General features: G+C 50.9%; 1 protein-coding gene across 1 annotated transcript; it reads right to left on the reverse strand.

The window, feature by feature from the left end:
* Positions 1–23,828, reverse strand: cpped1 (calcineurin-like phosphoesterase domain containing 1). Its single transcript, XM_084001849.1, has 6 exons — positions 23,642–23,828; positions 21,589–21,807; positions 14,671–14,843; positions 14,399–14,524; positions 14,114–14,246; positions 1–1,756 (listed from the first exon to the last, which is right to left on the reverse strand). The coding sequence occupies exons 1-6, from the start codon at positions 23,703–23,705 to the stop codon at positions 1,530–1,532; spliced, it is 942 nt and encodes a 313-aa protein (XP_083857975.1). The 5' UTR covers positions 23,706–23,828; the 3' UTR covers positions 1–1,529.
* Between the last annotated feature and the right edge of the window lie 133 nt (positions 23,829–23,961).

The raw sequence follows: 23,961 nt of genomic DNA on the forward strand, positions 1-23,961 counted from the left end.
CAGTCATTAGATCAAGGTTTATTATAAAAATACAACCAATCACGTCACAGCTAGTTCAGTGGTCATCGATTTCAACAGCCAACGAGTGGAAGCGTTCGGTTCCTGATTACAGAGAAAACGTTTCAAACAAAATCACACAAGAAGAAGAAGAAGAAGAAGAAGAAGGTGACGGAGCGACGAAGAAAAGGACGACATGAAGGAGACGGCACACACACACACACACACACACACACACACACACACACACACACACACAACACACACACACACACACACACACACTCCATCACATGCTGACTTGTTGGAAACGGGACAGAATCCGTCAGTGTGAAATGAGGTCAGCGTTCACGCCGCTGATGGAAAATCACCTCCAGTCTCCTCCACGCCAGACCCCACACACACACACACACACACACACACACACACACACACACACACACACGGACACACACACACACACACGGACACACACACACTCAGTCGGGGAGTACAGATTACTTCTCTCCTGCACTCACACACAGATGTGTTGCTAAAGGGTTGTCATGACAACTCTTTGAAATACCCAGTCAGTCACAGCGAGTGTGTGAGTGTGTGTGTGTGTGTGTGTAATTGAGTCATTTAGGGTTCAGAGAGAGAGAAAGTCATTCTATTGAAGAAAAATGCTTCCAGATAATCCGGCAGCTCGGAGGCTGTAACAGTGTGAGCTCGTCTCAGCTTTGGCTCCTCCCACTGTTGATGACATCACCATCGCTATACGGCCCGACGCTGGTCCTGTCGTTTGGCATTTAAAACACAATCGCACCGCATGAACACATAATCAGGTGTGATGTCGAGGGGAACGCCGTACACGTCGGAAGACTTTTATCATTTTAAAACCTCGCTGCTATTTGTGATCATTGATATGGATTCAGAATAATCCTCCAGGAAGGTCAGAGGTCGTCGCTGGTTCCAGGTTAAACACATCAGCTATTTGGAGAGTTTGCATAGGAGTACAATAGCTACGGCAGTTAATGCTCCTCAACTGTCACCATGGTTACCATGGTGACCAGGTAGAAAACGCAGAGGAGCGGTCTACGGCTGACCTGAGAACAGTGTGACAAAAACATTCAGTTCCGAGAGAACATTAACGCCATTTCATTTCAAAATGAGACTCCATCCACTTTATAGTGTGTGTGTGTGTGTGTGTGTGTGTGTGTGTGTGTGTGTGTGTGTGTGTGTGTGTGTGGGGGGGGGGGGGGGGGGGGGGGGGCTGTAGTCTCATCATGTTGGTTTCAATTCACTGCCTTTTTCTCATTTCTATTCCAATATACAGGACATGCCTCAATATGAATCTTTAATAGATTATTTTTCACATTTGTAGAGATTGGGCCACCGGTCTACATGATTATTATTATTATTACAATCATTATCATTATTATTATTATAAATTGTATTGTTATTATTGTTGTTATTATTCCTGACGAGGCGGTCCCTGGTAGAAACCCAGCAGAATCTTGGAGGTTATCACATATCTGCTGATTGAATGATCTTCAGACCTGCAGCAGCTTCCTCAGCTCCTCCTCCACGCCGCGTGCACTCAGCTGCTCCAGGCTGTGGTAGCGGTGGATGACATCATCGGCGGTGACCACCACCACCCGGAGGCCGTGGGTGTCCTCGCCCAGCTGGCAGCCGATGGCCGAGCTCACCACCATGTCCAGGCCGTCGTGGCGGCCGCCGGCGTTGCGGTGGTAGTGGCCCGAGAACACCGCTTTCACCCCTGTGACGGCGGAGAGACGGAGACACAGGCATCAAACAGGGAGACAGGACATGGATTCACACCTTCAGATAAAAACCTGGAACGAGTCTGCTGCTGATTCTTTGACTGTATAGTTAGTTATATGATCGTATAAAAGCAACAGCAGCTCACTCTAAGACCATACATAATCATTCTACAACTGTCTGAGCAGAATGTTTGACAGGTAGAAACGGGGGTAAGCGTGATTGTTGCTGGTTGCTATGGTAACGACACACGCCCGGAGGAGAGGGAGGACGAGCACGTACTTCCACTTGTAGCTCGCTTTGAAAACCCGGGGGAACTTTTTATTAACGGAGTCACGGATTTCAATTTATTTTCAATTACAGCCGCCGTCATTAACAGAGCGGCGAGGGGCGTGCTCGGGCCCCGCGGCATCGACGCCGTGTCACTGCAGCAGGAACGACTACACTTATACGGCAAGCATCAGTATGACCGAGGACAGAAGAGGATTGTTCTGCTGCTCCGAACGGGAGAGTCCAGGTGAATGTGAGAAGAAAAGGGTCACATGGTGAAATGTGTAGGTGAGGCGCTGTGATGTCACAGCCAGAGAGACAGGAGACGAGGCTGCTCGCTGCGAAGAGCCCCCCCCCCAAAGAACAGAAGGAAACTGGCAGCACCAGTGGATGAAGGTCCGTCTACAGTGAGAAAGACGTGGGTCGGTCCAGCAGCACGGAGACGAGGAAGATCCCTCCAACAACCCTCCCGTGAAAGTCTGCCAGCTCGCACCATCAAACAGCACCAGAATACAAACGTGACCTACATGAATATGAATATTGGGCTGTGTGAGGACAGCGAGCGCACACGCCGGACCGCTAAATAATTCATCCCCGATGATGGAAGCGGATGGTTCGGCCCGAGTGTGTGCTCTAAATGAATTTACAACCAGGACCCGGGGGGCCTCCATGTGTGGACGGGCTGCAGCTGTATTACAGACACCTTTCATGAGTGTGTGTGTGTGTGTGTGTGTGTGTGTATGTATGTGTGTGTGTGAGACCTTACCACAGCTCTAGGCGAGCGTCTAGACACAGATGTGTGTACATGTGTGTCCTTGATGTTATTTCTAGACGAGGCCACGAAGGCCCTCGGCCGATGCATGGACTCATTATTCTGTATCACCCCGTGTGTGTGTGTGTTACCTGTGTGTGTGTGTGTGTTACCTGTGTGTGTGTGTGTGTGTGTTACCTGTGTGTGTGTGTGTGTGTGTTACCTGTGTGTGTGTGTTACCTGTGTGTGTGTTACCTGTGTGTGTGTTTGTGTGTGTGTTACCTGTGTGTGTGTGTGTGTGTGCGTGTGTGTTACCTGTGTGTGTTACCTGTGTGTGTGTGTGTGTGTGTGTTACCTGTGTGTGTGTGTTACCTGTGTGTGTGTGTGTTACCTGTGTGTGTGTGTGTGTGTGTGTGTGTTACCTGTGTGTGTGTGTGTGTGTGTGTGTGTATATACCAGCAGTGGGTGTGTGTGTGTGTGTGTGTGTGTGTGTGTGTGTATATACCAGCAGTGTGTGTGTGTGTGTGTGTGTGTGTGTGTGTGTGTACCAGCAGTGTGTGTGTGTGTGTGTGTGTGTGTACCAGCAGTGTGTGTGTGTGTGTGTGTATACCAGCAGTGTGTGTGTGTGTGTGTGTGTGTGTGTGTGTGTGTGTGTGTGTGTGTGTGTGTGTGTGTGTTACCTGTGTGTGTGTGTTACCTGTGTGTGTGTGTGTTACCTGTGTGTGTGTGTGTGTGTGTGTGTGTGTGTTACCTGTGTGTGTGTGTGTTACCTGTGTGTGTGTGTGTGTGTGTGTTACCTGTGTGTGTGTGTGTGTGCGTGTGTGTGTTACCTGTGTGTGTTACCTGTGTGTGTGTGTGTGTGTGTGTGTGTTACCTGTGTGTGTGTGTGTGTGTGTGTGCGTGTGTGTGTTACCTGTGTGTGTTACCTGTGTGTGTGTGTGTGTGTTACCTGTGTGTGTGTGTGTGTGTGTGTGTGTGCGTGTGTTACCTGTGTGTGTGTGTGTGTTTGTTACCTGTGTGTGTGTGTGTGTGTGTGTGTGTGTGTTTATCTGCCCTATGAGGATTCCCTAACCCCACCTTCCCGGAGAATGACAACAAAGCGTGTGAAGCAGGCCGAATGTTTGATGGGATCAGCGATGACTTGGAAGATTTGTTTCGGTGTCGGCGTGAGGGCTCCGCCCCTCAGAGAGACGTGGCGAGGAAGGCGAGGAAGACGAGGAGGACCAGGAAGACGAGGAAAGTAAAGAAGCAACAGGCGGCAGTTCATGCAAACCGAACCTCCTCTGAAAGGCCTCACGGCGGAGGGTGCCAAGCGTGGGAGTGTGTAAGTAAATGTGTCACACCGTCTCTGTGATCCCACACACAGACAGCGTGACATCACCACTCAGACAGGATGACATCAGCACTCAGACGGGATGACATCACCACTCAGACAGGATGACATCACCACTCAGACGGGATGACATCACCACTCAGACGGGATGACATCACTACACAGACGGGGTGACATCAGCACAGACGCTGTGACATCACCACTCAGACGGGATGACATCACCACTCAGACGGGATGACATCAGCACTCAGACGGGATGACATCACTACACAGACGGGATGACATCACTACACAACAGCTGCCAGCTTCCCCCGCTCCTGTGAGGTGTCCAGGATTTCTCCTCTGAGGCCTGAAGGTCGTTGGAGGTCATCTCACCTGCCTCATGTCTATCAGGCAGAATGGGATGTGATCAACACCCTCCTCCAAGGCCTGCAGTCCCGCTGACCAGCGAGCCCACAGATCTCCTCCACGCCGTCCCACCGGTTCTTACCGAGCCAGACCGGCTTCATGGAAGCTAAAAGGCCGACGCTGACCTGGATCCATGAGAGCTCCGCATAAAGCTGGTTCTGGTTCTGGGCTCGTCGGCTAAAAACACCCTCGGAGAGAAAACGCTGCTCTGAGAAAGAAAAGCATTTTCAATCAATGCAATCTCCAACAGCTTTTCGGTATGAATAAAAGATAAACAATGGGAAAAAGCTGAACGCAGTCATGTGACGTGATGGAGGAGGAGGAACTGGAAGACACCAAACCAAGGAATCAATCATCGGCTACCGTCACATTCTAGACTTTCCCTTATTCATAATGTATCATTTCAACCACCAGCTTTTAATCAGAATGTACCTGTTTATGACCGAGGACGTAAAGCTCCATAGCAACGCTCTGTTTCTCATAGCAACGCTCTGTTTCTCATAGCAACGCTCTCTACACAGGACTCAGCATAGAAAGCTGCAACGCTGTGTGATGCGAGTGTGAGGAGCAGAAGCTCATTCAGGTGTGGAGCTCCTTCACTGCTGCAGGCGGCCCCTCCCTCGGGACCTCCACACCCGCCTCCCTTCTGGGAAACTGGCTCTGATTGGACAAAATACTACAAACAACTCACTTCTTCAGTGAGTTGTGCTACAATGCAATCAGCGTGGGGCCTTCAGGGCCACGGCTGCAGTCACGGAGCTCAATCCACCATCCTGGAATGATCCAGTTTGTGTATGGACGTGTATATGTATATATAATATATATATACATATATATATACATATACATATATATATATATACATATACATATACATATACATACATATGTATGTATATTTATTATGTGTGTGAAATAGCAGCATCGGGGAGGTTAAGTTCAGGGTTTCTTGTCTCTATGCCGTGCTTGGCCTCGTTCTCTCCTCTATAAACTCTCTCTCTCTGATAATCTCGTCCCGTCTCCGTGGAAACCCATTTACTTGTCAGCCCTGAAACAGGCCTGGTTCTTTTGTGCTTTTCTTTGTGATGAAGATTCCCATCTGGAGACTGGCCTTTGCTGTGACAGACAGAGGTGTGTGTGTGTGTGTGTGTGTGTGTGTGTGTGTGTGTGTCGGGGGCTCAGAAATACTCCGAGTAAGCAGTCGGAGTGATGAGAACATGCTAACGGAGGGGAATCAGAGTCAGGTTGAATGAATCTACCTGTGTTTCTATTGGGATGCTCGTATGTGAGCCGTGTTGGCTCTAATGGGATGTTGTGAATTTAAGTGCTACAGCGGCCGATGATGTAGACCATTAAATATTGGCAAAGGAACGCCCATGTTTGATGTTTGTGCTCCTTGCTTTAATTTCCCCCCCACCAAAGTCATCTCCCTCCAGACCTCCTGCACAACACAAACAGCACATCTGTGTAGGAGTCAACACACACACACACACACACACACACACACACACACACACACACACACACACACACACACACACACACACACACACACACACACACACAGTCACCAAGGCAGCTGGGAAATGAGTGTCGTCAGCACGTCAGCTATCCCTCTGAGAGCGTTGATGGTTCCCAACACGGTTCCTAATCATCCAGAATTCACCAAGAGATGATCTCATGTTCCTGAAAGGACTACGTGGGTCTCACACCGTACTCTGGGTCTGTGAGCAGAAGCCTTCAGGAGGCCTGATACAGCAGGATGCAGCAGGAGAGCGAGGTGAGATGGGGAATGTCAAGGACGGGGACGTGTGAGGGATTCTGGGACGTGGCAGCAGCTGTAGCAGTAAAACTTAATGACTGCATTTAAATAGAAACACAACTGTGAGCTCGTGAAGGAAGAAGAACTCCTTCAGTACTGAAGTATTTCCTACTTCAGAGTAGTACTCTACTGTTTACTGGAGCTCCTTACTGAGCAGATTCATGAGATTCAGAACATTAAACTTCCCAACACACAGATTCAACATTAACCCACCAATTCAACAATGAAGAATATAATAGCATATAAGACCAACAGGAAGTCCATGAACAAGAGTAGCGTAGTCACGTGCATCTTCACGTATCTATTCAATCTGACTATCTATTCAACTCCTGACAGAAACCTCTGGAATCAAACAGGAACAAGGAGAGACACCATCAGCTGTTCAATCAAAAACATGATCCACATAGTTCAGGATCGGTCCACGGGGGTCTAACATGTGAGGCAGAGAAGCCTCATTCAGCCTGCTCATTACAACAAAGGGGTTGAAGGCTTCTTATCAAGCCCCGCTGGTGATGGATGTGTCTTCTGAACAGAGGATGACGGCTGATAAAGACAACCAGCGGCAGAAAGAGTGAGAGACAGAGAAGCTTATCTTCAACACTAATTAGCTACTGTATGTACAAGTCCAGCGCCGCCAGCGGTGTGGGGATCCCGCTGCCATGCTCTGAGGCAGCATGGAGGAGTGTATCTGCCATCACTCGGCCTTGTTTGGACGAGTGCTGAAGGGATCCTGAATGTAGAGTTAAACCTCGGAGGAGGAGAGAAATCTAATTACAGGCCTGCGTCTACGAGGAGAGGCTGCTGGGAGTTCTGCTCCGCTCTCCAGCGACGGGGATTTAATCTCCTCTGAAGAGATGCTGGATGTGTGGAAACCTGCTCTCTATATTCAACATGCATGTGTGACTGCAGGCGTCGGGAGGGCAAAGGAAGCATTATTTACTGTGATTACAGCTCTGACAGTGACGGAGGCACCTATAATCACAGCAAAGAACCTCCTGCAGGTGTTTACTGAGAAAGTCCTCCACGAGCAGGAAAACCTGCACAGGAAGGAAGAGCACGTGGTTCTGGTTCCAGGATGACAACAGCTCACAGAGAAGACTTCCAATCAGGTGCTTGCTTTCACCTCCAGAGACATCAGAGACATCCAGAGCAAGTGCACAATTAAAGCCATGTAATATCAGCTGAATCACTGTCACACCAGCAACCCGAGTAATTGCTTGTGCAATTAAAAAAAGGGAACGCAGGACACTTTGGTTGGTGGAGAGCGGGTCATCACGCCGCGGCAGCGTGCCGTTAATGCTCCCAGTGGAAGCGGCGCTCTGAAGAGGAGCCACAGGGAACCTAATTGGTGTCACACCTTTTCCCCGTGTGCGTCTGTGCTGCCGTGATAACACGAAGATACTCGTTGTTGGTCACGCTGAGGAAGATACACATACACACACACACACACACACACACACACACACACACACAATCACTCAAACATCCCCCGACACATGAAGAAGAAGTACAGAGGGAAATGAAAAACACCACAGTGAGGAAAATCAATTAAATGTATTTCTTTGTCTGCAGGGGACAATATTCTACATTTCCATTATACTGTATGTCCCTGGGGGGGGGGGGGGGCTATAACAACCTCACAATGCTGAGCCAAATCCCAAAGCTGCTGCTTTCAGCCGGCAGCATCGGACTGGTAACAGAGCCGGGTCTACTTCCTCTGGAGGATTGATCGGCTGCCAGAAACACGGCGTGTGACGGCGACTCGTTTCAAGGACGTTTCTGTACGATTGTGAATTAGTGAGCAGAGAAGGAGGGAAGCCGTCCAGTTCAGCCGCTCTAAAGAGAAAACAAGAGCAGCTTTGAGGCTGAAGGCTGCCCGGGTGTTGTTGGTACAAAGGAACACGGTTAAAGTCTCATAAAAGCAAAGTTCTCTTTGACACAATAAAACAGGGAATCCTTCAACGGTTGATGCGACTGCATTCATCTTTGGAGCTCGGCAGCACAAACACAGAGACCACGCCTCCCCGTCAGCTGCTTCCTTCATCAACATCACACCCAGGCTTTAAACACAGATGTGTGTGTGTGTGTGTGTGTGTGTCAGAATATATTTCTTCACCAGGAGTCTGTTGACTCTGCAGGGAAGCTCCTACAATTAAAAGGGAGAGGAGCACGGAGGAGAAACCTCGGCTCGTTGGAGAGCAGAGGAGAAAAAAGGCTGCATCATCCAATCACAGTGGCTTTGATCTCTGATGTCACGTCAGCACATCCATCCATCCATCCATCATCTACCGCTTATCCTGTTCCATTCAGTGTCGCGGGGGGGCTGGAGCCGATCCATTGGGTGAAGGCAGGGTTCACGTGGACAGGTAACCAGTCTATCACAGGGCCAACATGTAGAGACAGACAGGTAACCAGTCTATCACAGGGAGACATGTAGAGACAGACAGGTAACCAGTCCATCGCAGGGCCAACATGTAGAGACAGACAGGTAACCAGTCTATCACAGGGCCAACATGTAGAGACAGACAGGTAACCAGTCTATCACAGGGAGACATGTAGAGACAGACAGGTAACCAGTCTATCACAGGGCCAACATGTAGAGACAGACAGGTAACCAGTCCATCGCAGGGCCAACATGTAGAGACAGACAGGTAACCAGTCTATCACAGGGCCAACATGTAGAGACAGACAGGTAACCAGTCCATCGCAGGGCCAAAATGTAGAGACAGACAGGTAACCAGTCTATCACAGGGCCAACATGTAGAGACAGACAGGTAACCAGTCCATCGCAGGGCCAACATGTAGAGACAGACAGGTAACCAGTCCATCGCAGGGCCAACATGTAGAGACAGACAGGTAACCAGTCTATCACAGGGCCAACATGTAGAGACAGACAGGTAACCAGTCTATCACAGGGAGACATGTAGAGACAGACAGGTAACCAGTCTATCACAGGGCCAACATGTAGAGACAGACAGGTAACCAGTCCATCGCAGGGCCAACATGTAGAGACAGACAGGTAACCAGTCTATCACAGGGCCAACATGTAGAGACAGACAGGTAACCAGTCCATCGCAGGGCCAACATGTAGAGACAGACAGGTAACCAGTCTATCACAGGGCCAACATGTAGAGACAGACAGGTAACCAGTCTATCACAGGGAGACATGTAGAGACAGACAGGTAACCAGTCTATCACAGGGCCAACATGTAGAGACAGACAGGTAACCAGTCCATCGCAGGGCCAACATGTAGAGACAGACAGGTAACCAGTCTATCACAGGGCCAACATGTAGAGACAGACAGGTAACCAGTCCATCGCAGGGCCAACATGTAGAGACAGACAGGTAACCAGTCTATCACAGGGCCAACATGTAGAGACAGACAGGTAACCAGTCTATCACAGGGCCAACATGTAGAGACAGACAGGTAACCAGTCCATCGCAGGGCCAACATGTAGAGACAGACAGGTAACCAGTCTATCACAGGGCCAACATGTAGAGACAGACAGGTAACCAGTCTATCACAGGGCCAACATGTAGAGACAGACAGGTAACCAGTCTATCGCAGGGAGACATGTAGAGACAGACAGGTAACCAGTCTATCACAGGGCTGACATGTAGAGACAGACAGGTAACCAGTCTATCACAGGGCCAACATGTAGAGACAGACAGGTAACCAGTCTATCACAGGGCCAACATGTAGAGACAGACAGGTAACCAGTCTATCGCAGGGAGACATGTAGAGACAGACAGGTAACCAGTCTATCACAGGGCTGACATGTAGAGACAGACAGGTAACCAGTCTATCACAGGGCTGACATGTAGAGACAGACAGGTTACCAGTCTATCACAGGGCCAACATGTAGAGACAGACAGGTTACCAGTCTATCACAGGGCCAACATGTAGAGACAGACAGGTAACCAGTCTATCACAGGGAGACATGTAGAGACAGACAGGTAACCAGTCTATCACAGGGCCGACATGTAGAGACAGACAGGTAACCAGTCTATCACAGGGAGACATGTAGAGACAGACAGGTAACCAGTCTATCACAGGGAGACATGTAGAGACAGACAGGTAACCAGTCTATCACAGGGAGACATGTAGAGACAGACAGGTAACCAGTCTATCACAGGGCCAACATGTAGAGACAGACAGGTAACCAGTCTATCACAGGGCCAACATGTAGAGACAGACAGGTAACCAGTCTATCACAGGGAGACATGTAGAGACAGACAGGTAACCAGTCTATCACAGGGCCGACATGTAGAGACAGACAGGTAACCAGTCTATCACAGGGAGACATGTAGAGACAGACAGGTTACCAGTCTATCACAGGGCCAACATGTAGAGACAGACAGGTAACCAGTCTATCACAGGGAGACATGTAGAGACAGACAGGTAACCAGTCTATCACAGGGCCGACATGTAGAGACAGACAGGTAACCAGTCTATCACAGGGAGACATGTAGAGACAGACAGGTTACCAGTCTATCACAGGGCCAACATGTAGAGACAGACAGGTTACCAGTCTATCACAGGGCCAACATGTAGAGACAGACAGGTTACCAGTCTATCACAGGGAGACATGTAGAGACAGACAGGTAACCAGTCTATCACAGGGCCAACATGTAGAGACAGACAGGTAACCAGTCTATCACAGGGCCAACATGTAGAGACAGACAGGTAACCAGTCTATCACAGGGCCAACATGTAGAGACAGACAGGTAACCAGTCTATCATAGGGCCAACATGTAGAGACAGACAGGTAACCAGTCTATCACAGGGCCAACATGTAGAGACAGACAGGTAACCAGTCTATCATAGGGCCAACATGTAGAGACAGACAGGTAACCAGTCTATCACAGGGCCAACATGTAGAGACAGACAGGTAACCAGTCTATCACAGGGCCAACATGTAGAGACAGACAGGTAACCAGTCTATCACAGGGCCAACATGTAGAGACAGACAGGTAACCAGTCTATCACAGGGCCAACATGTAGAGACAGACAGGTAACCAGTCTATCACAGGGCCAACATGTAGAGACAGACAGGTAACCAGTCTATCACAGGGCCAACATGTAGAGACAGACAGGTAACCAGTCTATCACAGGGCCAACATGTAGAGACAGACAGGTAACCAGTCTATCACAGGGCCAACATGTAGAGACAGACAGGTAACCAGTCTATCACAGGGCCAACATGTAGAGACAGACAGGTAACCAGTCTATCACAGGGCCAACATGTAGAGACAGACAGGTAACCAGTCTATCACAGGGCCAACATGTAGAGACAGACAGGTAACCAGTCTATCACAGGGCCAACATGTAGAGACAGACAGGTAACCAGTCTATCACAGGGCCAACATGTAGAGACAGACAGGTAACCAGTCTATCACAGGGCCAACATGTAGAGACAGACAGGTAACCAGTCTATCACAGGGCCAACATGTAGAGACAGACAGGTAACCAGTCTATCACAGGGCGACATGTAGAGACAGACAGGTAACCAGTCTATCACAGGGCCAACATGTAGAGACAGACAGGTAACCAGTCTATCACAGGGCCAACATGTAGAGACAGACAGGTAACCAGTCTATCACAGGGCCAACATGTAGAGACAGACAGGTAACCAGTCTATCATAGGGCCAACATGTAGAGACAGACAGGTAACCAGTCTATCACAGGGCCAACATGTAGAGACAGACAGGTAACCAGTCTATCATAGGGCCAACATGTAGAGACAGACAGGTAACCAGTCTATCACAGGGCCAACATGTAGAGACAGACAGGTAACCAGTCTATCACAGGGCCAACATGTAGAGACAGACAGGTAACCAGTCTATCACAGGGCCAACATGTAGAGACAGACAGGTAACCAGTCTATCACAGGGCCAACATGTAGAGACAGACAGGTAACCAGTCTATCACAGGGCCAACATGTAGAGACAGACAGGTAACCAGTCTATCACAGGGCCAACATGTAGAGACAGACAGGTAACCAGTCTATCACAGGGCCAACATGTAGAGACAGACAGGTAACCAGTCTATCACAGGGCCAACATGTAGAGACAGACAGGTAACCAGTCTATCACAGGGCCAACATGTAGAGACAGACAGGTAACCAGTCTATCACAGGGCCAACATGTAGAGACAGACAGGTAACCAGTCTATCACAGGGCCAACATGTAGAGACAGACAGGTAACCAGTCTATCACAGGGCCAACATGTAGAGACAGACAGGTAACCAGTCTATCACAGGGCCAACATGTAGAGACAGACAGGTAACCAGTCTATCACAGGGCCAACATGTAGAGACAGACAGGTAACCAGTCTATCACAGGGCCAACATGTAGAGACAGACAGGTAACCAGTCTATCACAGGGCGACATGTAGAGACAGACAACCATTCACACTCACATTCACACCTACAGGACATTTAGAGTCACCAATGAACCTATCCCCATCCTGCATGTCTTTGGACTGTGGGAGGAAGCCGGAGAACCCAGAGAACCCGGAGAGAACCCACGCTTACACGGGGAGAACATGCAAACTCCACACAGAAGGAACCCGGGGATCGAACCCGGGACCCTCTTGCTGTGAGGCGACAGTGCTACCACGTCAGCACAGTTAAGCTGAATTATCCAGAAATGCTAACGGTGACAAAGTTGTTGAATTTCACAGCTTTGTCATTTTCATCTCCATGAATCTCTGGAACGCAAGGACTGGAACCCTCCATCTGAGGAGGCTGTGAGACAGGTCTGTGTGCTGTGAGACAGGTCTGTGAGACAGGTCTGTGTGCTGTGAGACAGGTCTATGTGTAATGAAATCACGGCTGTCTGTTGGAGCAGCACACGCGTTGAAGGAACAGGAGAAGTCATGCAGCAGCTTTACAGCCGTCTGTCCTCTATTATTAATCATGGATGTGTACATGTACATGTACATGTATTGTACATGTATTGTACATGTACTGTACATGTATTGTACATGTACACATCCATGTACATGTACATGGATGTGTACATGTACATGACATGGACGCTCCGTGCCCCGCCGGCTGAATGCAGGATTGCGGCGGTAAGAAGGACACTTCCTCCTCTGAACATCAGAACGCTTGTTCTCCTCTCAGCATCAGAGCGCTGCACGGACCGTCCCTTTAAATCTTTAACCAGCGCCGCCGACCGGAGCGATCCATTCCGAGGCAGCGGGGCCGGCACGGTTGAACACATGCCGGAATAATGAAATTAAAAGCGTCCCCCGACAGTCACCTTGATGCATGATCGAGAAGCGTGACGCGTCAATCAGCTGTTCAGAGCGTCGGGATAACGAGCTTCCTTCAAGACAGAGCGTCCTTGTGAGCGTCCGATACCCTCGTACCAGACGAGTTCTTCCTCTTATAGGCAGTGGATGCATTAATTAATTCAATTATGGCCGTGTGTGTGTGTGGTTCCGGCTAATGGCATGGTAATCCTCCGGGCTGAGATCTTAACTTCAGTTAGATAAGCTTGAACAGGTTTTAACGGGAATATTCAGCTCAGAGGTATTAAGACGAGGACACGTAAGACCACTTCACAGTTAAGTCCGTCATTAGGACGAGGACCGGGAGCTTTTAGGGGTTTGGGAAGCTGCTCCACTTTCAAAAGAATAAATCTCTCAGAGTTGGAACGGCGTAGCGATGACTCGGCGGAGGAGGCGGCCTCCAGTACAGTACTGGACTAGGACCTGCTGAGTCTGCATGAAACCACTGGAAGAAGCCGATGGCGTCTTACCTGCTGCCTTGAAGCGGTCCAGCAGAGTCCGTCTGACGAGCGTCTGCAGGTTGAAGTAGTCGTCGTCCTCGTCGGGCCGCTGCAGGTACAGAGGGATGTGCTGGAACACCAGGACGTGTTTGGGTCTGGGCTCCTGGACGGGGACGGGGGGAGAGGTTCAGCTGATCAACTTCTCCAGCTGATCAACATCTCCAGCTGATCAACATCTCCAGAGATCGGAGACCTCCAGACACAGTACAGGAAGACAGAATCTCCAGAAATCAGACAGAGAGTCAGGCATCGTACCGTGGAGGAGGCGGCTCTGCTCAGCTGCTCCTCCAGCCACGTCTCCTGGGCCTCCTTCTGCTGAGGGCAGGCCGAGCCGTCGTGGAACAACTGGGAGTTCAGGACCAGGCAGAGGACCCCACCCACCTGAGACCACATGGGAACCAAGAGACCGAGAGCTTACACCTCATTCACTTTGAATATTCCCTTCTAAAGAAAAGGCTGCTATCCCTCTTCTACAGATGATGATATATGACATCAGCAGAGATAGATGAGAGGAGGGCTCTGCTTACCCAGAAGCTGAAGTAGTCGTCCCCCCAGGCGCTGGTGTACTGGTCCAGGGTGCGGGGGGTGGGGGTGTTGCCCAGGTCGTGGTTCCCACTGACAAACACCAGCGGGATGGAGGGGTCCGTCCCCTTCAGGGCCGCCTTCAGGTCCCGTTCCTGGCCCTCTCTGAACGGGGTGTCTGTGGGGAGACGGAGGGGTGAAAGATGTCCTGGTAGACCTCCACACAGAGCAGCATGGATCACAACAGGATTAATATTGATCAGAACACAGAACCGGGACCAGACTGAAGACATGCCGATGACTGCTGACGTGTCACACTGAGAGGTTGAAGGTTCTCCTGGGGGAATTATCTGGGTGATAACATGACGGCTCTGAGGATGATCAATAGTCTGGACTGCTAGACTTGATATCACCATGGTAACCTCTCCGCTGAGCTTCCTGTGCAGCCACCGGTCCAGGATCCGTGAGGGTCTTTCAGGGTATTTCAAGATCCCAGCATGCTAAGTATCTATTAATAACTTAGAATGTATATCAAACATTTCATTTATTCCTTCCTCCAACTCTTATTTCTTCTCCCGTTTTATTCATGCGAGTAATTATTTTACTGGCCTACTTTCGAAGCAAACGTTTCCTTGGATGTTTGGATAGGATTTATTACATAAGAGGCTTTTTGGACGGAACATCTTGTGCATGACAGAGCGAGAGAATGAGAGTTTAAAAGGCGTCCACATAAAAAGGTAAAATGTCGTTCACCGGTCTCTCTACTGGAATTAATCCGGCATGTCAGACATCAAACTGTCAATAGGACACACAGACGTGCTCTCCAACACAAGGAGGCATGAAGGCCTTTTATTAGTGGTGTACTCTCCGTAGTATTACAGCTGCATTCCCACGCCGTGTACTCACTACTGGTGATTCATGTCAGCTTGGATTTCAAGGAGGAGGAGAAGAGAAAGTGTTCATGGATCATCACTAGCAGTCATCACTGTCACAAAGCATTCTTTCTGCTTGGCTTGCCTGATGACACCTGAGGGTAACGCTCGCTAATGAGCTGCCGTACGAGTCTCCTTATCTACGACTGGGGAGTTCAATTCAAGTGATCAGGGCTGCAGGGTACCCAAACACACACTGCAGCAGAAATCTGCTAAATATATCAACAAAAATAAACCAGAAAACCAAAAGTGAAATGCATCAATCTGGTGAATTAGAGAGCTAAAGTAAAGAGACTGTATGACTATGTTGGGATGATGTAAAGAAACGAATCCTAAACACATTGATTGTATAGATAATAAACACAAATCATGAGAATCAATGAGGGGTCACACACACACACACACACACACACACACACACACACACACACACACACACAGGAAGTTCTCTCCTAGCTGCTCAAACAGGCTTCATTTACGTCTTCACCGTCTTGTTTTCAGCCAGCCTCCATGTGGAAGGGACCTTGTCAGCTGGTTGGGGGCTCAAAACAACAACAACAACAAGGTGACACGCCTGACACCCCCAGAGTGAATGTGTGTAACGGAGCGAGAAGGAAGCCGGTGGATCTCAACGAGGCGTGTTGCCTCAGAAACGTGAAGGAAGCTGGAGATGATGCAGAAACGCTGCGTCCTCAGACCGCCGCCGCCGTCCAGGAATCATCCTTCAGCCGACTCAGTCAACCTCAACAGAACCCCATCAATCTGGTCCAAGACCATGACATTCATACGTAAAACAACGTATAGATCCCTCCCAACCACCACGATGACCCACTAGAAGGGTGAAGCTTTGTTAGATACACGTGTCCGGTCGAGACGGGTTATTGAACAGAAAACTGGATCCAGATGTGTCTGTGGGTAGAAAGGTCCCCTTCACTTCCTCCGACCTCAGGACCAGAGCAGAATGACCACCTCCTTATCTCCAAGGAGCAGAACACAGGGGGGGTCGAGGATCTGTGAGGAGACCCAGCTCCTGAAGTCTGCCCCAGAAATCAAGAAGGCTAATGAAATCTAGATCTTTCATGCATTTCCTGTTTTGGAACAGGCGGTTTATGTCCAGAGCACTGTAGGGAAATAAAACCCTCCACAGCCGTCCAACATCGTAAGCATTTCTCCCAACCCGGGGTCCAGACCAGACCCAGGACTCGGCCTGGGGGGACTTGCTGTCACATCTTTCCTCCACTCAAACACCTGGGTGTGGGGGTGTGGGGGGACGGACCTCCACATTCATGACTAACTGGAGTGTAGCGGCGCTGACAGCTTGTGCTGATGTGGCCGTTTATGACAAGGTCGATGAAGTCATATTAAACCATAATCATAGAACTAGAGATGGACCATCTACACTATACATGTCCTGTTTACTGAGTTCTCCTGTGCCGGTCCCAGCTGACCCCCCGGACGGGTCGCCAGACTCCCACAGGGCTGACACACAGATCCATCTGTTCCCACTCACATTCACACCTGCTGAGTCATCAATTCATCTAGAAACGTGTTTGGAGAGAAGAACATGCAGTAGCCGGACCCAACATGCTTGGAGGCAACAGTGATAACACCACCACCACCACACCACCACCACCACCACACCACAACGACCACACCATACCACCACCACCACACCACCACCACCACCACCACCACACCACACCACCACCACCACCACCACCACCACCACACCACACCACCACCACCACCACCACCACCACCACCACCACCACCACCACCACACCACCACCACCACCACCACCACACCACACCACCACCACCACCACCACCACCACCACACCACACCACCACCACCACCACCACCACCACCACCACCACCACCACCAACACACCACACCACACCACCACCACCACCACCACCACACCACACCACCACCACCACACCACCACCACCACCACCACACCACAACGACCACACCATACCACCACCACCACACCACACCACCACCACCACCACCACACCACACCACCACCACCACCACCACCACCACCACCACACCACCACCACCACCAACACACCACACCACACCACCACCACACCACAACGACCACACCATACCACCACCACCACACCACCACCACCACCACCACCACCACCACCACCACCACCACACCACCACCACACCACACCACCACTACACCACAACGACCACACCATACCACCACCACCACCACCACACCACCACCACCACACCACAACGACCACACCATACCACCACCACCACCACCACCACCACACCACCACACCACCACCACACCACCACCACCACCACCACCACACCACCACCACCACCACCACCACACCACCACCACCACACCACAACGACCACACCATACCACCACCACCACCACCACCACCACACCACCACACCACCACCACACCACCACCACCACCACCACACCACAACGACCACACCATACCACCACCACCACCACCACCACCACCACACCACCACACCACCACCACCACCACACCACCACCACCACCACACCACCACCACCACCACACCACCACCACCACCACCAACACACCACACCACACCACCACCACACCACAACGACCACACCATACCACCACCACACCACCACCACCACCACCAACACACCACACCACACCACCACCACACCACAACGACCACACCATACCACCACCACACCACCACCACCACCACCACCAGACCACACCACCACCAAGACACCACACCACCACCACACCACAACGACCACACCATACCACCACACCACCACCAAGACACCAGACCACCACCACACCACAACGACCACACCATACCACCACACCACCACCACCACACCACCACCAAGACACCAGACCACCACCACACCACAACGACCACACCATACCACCACACCACCACCACCACACCACCACCAAGACACCAGACCACCACCACACCACAACGACCACACCATACCACCACACCACCACCACCACCACCACCACACCACCACCAACACCACACCACCACCACACCACCGCCACACCACCATACCAACGCCACCGTCCACACCACACCACACCGCCACACCACCACCACCACCACACCACACCACCAAACCACCACCACACCACCATACCAACGCCACCGACCACACCACACCGCCACACCACCACCACCACCACCACCACACCGCCACACCACCACCACACCACCACCACAACACCACCACACCACCACCACAACACCACAACGACCACACCACCACCACCACACCAACACAACCACACCAACACACCAACACCACCACCACACCAACACCACAACGACCACACCGCCAACACCACCACCACACCACAACGACCACACCACCACACCGACCATACCACACCACCACAACGACCACACCACACCACCACACCGACCATACCACACCACCACCACACCGACCATACCACACCACCACACCGACCATACCACACCACCACACCGACCATACCACACCACCACACCGACCATACCACACCACCACACCACACCGACCATACCACACCACCACACCACCACAACGACCACACCACACCACACCACCACACCACACCGGCCACACCACACCACCACCACACACCACCACACCGACCACCACCACCATTAGATAAACACACGAAGCTCCCTGATCACAAACAGAACCTCCTTCAGCACGTCCCGAACACTAATCCTCCCAAGGCCGTCTTCACGCTCCTCTCGCCTCAGAATCCCACGGAGAGTCAATTAACCAGGTTTCCTCCGATACGGAGAGGACCGGGAGTCCCAAGGTGACCTCTACTTGACCTTTAGGAGTTTTACACACTCCAACACTTCTTCCGCTGGATCATGTTCCTCACCGACCCCCCCAGGGACGGAGCTGGGATCCTCTGTAGTGCTCATTAGGAGTGTTAAGTCCAGCATGTTCCTCTAATCTAATCAGCTCTCCCCCCCCCCTTATCCTCTTCATTTGTCAGCTTTGAAATTAAGTGAGGGAGACGGGGAGAGGGAGCGTGAGGGAGACGGGGAGATTGAAGGAAGTCCTTGAGATGAGAAAGTGTCTCTTGGGGGTTTGTTTGGATCGGAGACGTGGAATTGGAAGGAAGATTCTTCAGTCAAGGTCTGGAGGACTACCAGCATTCCTTTAGGAACCAGGATCCACACATGCTCACAAGTCCCTGTACCAGGACCTGAGACGGTCTAGTTCTGGGACCAGTGTGTCCCCCCTCAGTCCATCTGGGTTTCACCAGAACAAACACAACTCTGGATTCCTCCACATGAGATCTCATTCAGGCGGATGCTTGAATAGATTCATCAGCGGAGAGAGAAGCTTGTTTGTGTTTCGGTGTCAGAGCGGCAAATGAAGGTTGTCAAAATAAGGTGCGAGGCGTGAGAGCGCAGCTGTTTGCTAAAGAGAGCCGACAGCTGAGGGAGGGAAAGGGAAGAGCCAAGGAGAGGGATGGAGAGTGAAATCCGTGGGAACAGAAATACAGTTGCCAATTTCCTGTCGCCGACAGGCAGCGGCGGCGTTGACAATGGCGGTTGACAGCCGGCTTCCTCTGGCCGCCACCCATCCGTTCTGTTGTAAATAAACAGTTTGAGGGGAAATGTCAGACGGGAGACGGAAGCAGCAGCTCCGGCTATAATATCTCTCCTCCCGGTTGCCGGGCCGGTGATGGACACGGCGAGTAATGAGGACGACACACACAACCTGCTCTGTTGGCTGATGGTAACGAGGGCCGACGCCGCGGCGTTTAACAGGTCCCCGAGGGCCTCGCCGTTTAAACCCCGGGCTCACACCAGCGACCGGCCGACTGCATCCGAACAGATCTCTCCACGACCTATAAATGCCACTGATGGGGGGGGGGGTGGACGGCGGCCAAGTTTGGGTGTAAATGCTGCAGTCATGGAGATGATGAGGGAAGCTGGACGCCTACAGCGATGACGAGGGGAGACTGGTGGTCGCCGTGACCCAGAAAGAGAGGAGGGAGGCGAGCAGCTCTGTGACTAAGCTGCCCGCTCTGCTGCATGGGAATAATGTTCTGCTTTCAAACACCGGGCCAAGGACGTTTCCCCCGATGACACCCTGGATTCCTCCCAAAACGCTTTCAGGCCGAGGAGGGACCCCAATACATATCATATTAATGTGTTCCTTATGAATCCAGGACAATAATCATAATCATAATAATAATAATGTGTAGGTAGAGAGGTAACCAACGCCTCCTGAACCGGATCGGTAAACCCGTTGGTGCACCGCTCAGCGAACCCTGCACACTGTCCCTTTAATGGTCTCACCCGGATCAGACCACAGTATGAAAACGGGACGCAGCCTCATTATCCGAGCAGGAAAGCGTCTCCGTTCACCTGAAAAGGTCGGAATCAGTGAATAATACACCGTTTATTAAAATAATAATCATTTAATGCTGTTTGTTGATCATTTCTCACTTTGCTCAGAAGTGTCTTCTGATCTCACTGATGAAAAACCAGAACTCTGAACACAAACGAGGCTTCAGACGAGTCGCGGTGGAACGGCGTGTGACATCACAGCGTGTGACGTCACAGCGTGCGCTTCTAAAGGCTCTGCTATTATGTGTAATTTGAGGGAGCACTCTTTATTGTGGCAGATGTGTGAGGGTGCCGGTGGGTTTAACTCCTCCAGCGTGGGGAGGATGGATGTGGAGGGTAATTGGACGCCGCCCTGGTGGACGCCGGTCCCTGGTTTGTCTGCGGGAACCTCTCCTCACCGCTGTCACTTGTGCTGTCGTACTTCCTTTAAGCCCTCAGAACTCAGCATGCCTTTATGGCTCAGAGGAGTTGAACATATTTCAACGTGAAGCAAAAGGAAAAAGCAGCGTTTCATCCCAGCGGGACCCGCGGGAACATACGGAGACGTTGCCGAGTGAAAAGCTGGAATGACAACGTCTTCTCTCTGGTTCAGTGCTCCACCTACCTGGCATGGCGTGGACCAGGTCTCCACAGAGCACCATGAACCTGGGCCTCGGTGTGAGACGGTTCACGGCCTGGACCGCCTGCTTGGTGAGCTGGACCTCCTCGGCCCACTCGTCCCCTCCACCGTCGCAGTCCCCGTCCCTCCAGGCCTTCATCAGGCCCAGCTGGGGGTCGGCGGCCTGGATGAAGCAGAACGGACCCGTCCACTCACGCTCTGCATCTGAGGACAGGAGGAGACGCTGGTTACCACGGCAACGCCACATTACATCCTTGTTCCACTGTTAACAGGCCTGTTGATGATCAATGACTCTTCAGCCTTCACAGGAATACACACATACTTCTACATGACACAGAGACTTCTCCTGAAGACATATTTCATTCAAAGATTGTAGAGATGAAATCAAACATCTGTCTTTTTATACAAATGTGTTTAGATCTGAGTGAGTGAGCACTTCTCCTTTAATAATCACTTCATAGTGTTTTCATTTTTGTTCAGTGTAACAATAACTTTACATGTGAACACTTTTCAGGCCGGGAGCACAACGTTGCTTCTGTGATATTTATGCAGAACCATAAAGGCTTCAGTGAGCTGCTGTTCTTCCTGTAGAAAGCCTTCTAGTCCTTCATGGAATCGAACAGGAACACTTCATGAATAATGAACAAACAGCTACGTGTTGGAGCATGAACGGCAAAGAAGGCATGTTTTACATAATGCTGATATTGTGTAAGAGGACGGCGGTCGGATCACTCCAATATTCATGAACAAGGCGAGCTGTGGCCGGCCTCCGTGTACAGATGGCTCGGCTGGTGTGACCACGAGGTCCAGCATGAAGGACGCGAGACAGAAACCAGCAGAGAGCTGAGACATTAACGGACGACGCAACAAGCAAGTGCAAGGTGGTTTCTGCTGGTTGGGTTTCTGGAGGAAGTGAAAGCAGAAGGCTGTGATGATCTTATCAAAGCATTCTACTTTGACTTCAGTCAAACAAGCGTGGATCTTCACTCCACAACTTCTACCAGGGTTCCAACACCTTCTCACATTCAAGCACTTTCCAAGCATTTCCAGGTGCATCTCCATGCTTTTCCAGCCCCTTCCAGCTGTGGTAAACTCCATATTTGTACCAATCCAATGGTCAGTATTCAGTCTACTTATTATGTCACTTGTTCATCACATTAAATGAGATGTTATTGTCCTCTAAACAACCAACATGATGTTTGGAGACAGCTTTTTACAGAAGGACCACAAATGAAAGGAAAACTAATTCCACTAACAGATCCACAGAAATATAATCACCAACTATTTTCATCATCTGTTCATCATCAAAAGTCATTTTTCATAAAGAAATGTCAGAAAATGCTGTTTTCAGTCCCTCAGATATGGAGATCTTCTTTCCTCTGTTCTATCATAGATGTCATCACATGCACGTATCCACACACACACACACACACACACACACACACACACACACACACACACACACACACACACACACACACACACACACACACGCATGTAAGCGTGCTTCCCCATGAGTACGAGTCGTCTTCTTGCTGAGTTTCCTGAACCACAGAAGCTGGAGGCTCCTCTGAGCTCTCAGAGTCAGACTGGACGGTTTCACTCAGGAAGAGGACGAGAACCTGACAAACAGCTGGACGACCTGCCGCGATGGCAGACAGAAGGAGGAGCCTTCTTCTCAGGTGGAGCATGAAACGTGTTCACCTCCACCAACCGGTTTCCTCCAGCAGTGTTCCCAGGCAGAATGAGTGGGATTCCTACTGGAACACATTAAACACGTTGTAATCTCCCTGAATGAGCTCGGACACGTTGACTGGAACCATGACAGCAAGGAGAAGTCCTCATCCAATGACATTCACCGCAGTGGAGTCAGATGTATGAGCCCAGATGTCCACCAGGTGTGTGACCTGCGGTCACTAACACTCGGTGGTGTTGATTCGACGAAACGGGAGCTTTTATTTTGAAAACACATGCCAGCAAACTAGCCGGAAGTTTGCTAGCCGGCGCAGCTAAATCAGCTAATGACAACAAAGTGTACCTTCGGTGAGTCCGCTGAAGGTCCGACAGCGAGCCCGGAGGAAGACCTCCTCGCTCTCGGCCATGGTGGTCCGGACGTTAGGGGTCCGGGTCCGGGTGCGGTACTCGTGAGACGGGTTTGGTTTCGCTACAGCTGTCTGTCTGCCGCTCGCTGACTCGACTATCGGTGATCGACTACACGGCCTGTTCGCGAGTCCTTCCGCTGCAGCGGCCCCCAACGCGCATGCGCTCCTAGTCCCAACACACACACGCTCACACACACACACACACACACGCACGCACACACACACACACACACACACACACACACACACACACACA

This window comes from Eutrigla gurnardus (genome assembly GCF_963514095.1).
Source record: "Eutrigla gurnardus genome assembly, chromosome: 22".
NCBI classification, from domain to species: domain Eukaryota; kingdom Metazoa; phylum Chordata; class Actinopteri; order Perciformes; family Triglidae; genus Eutrigla; species Eutrigla gurnardus.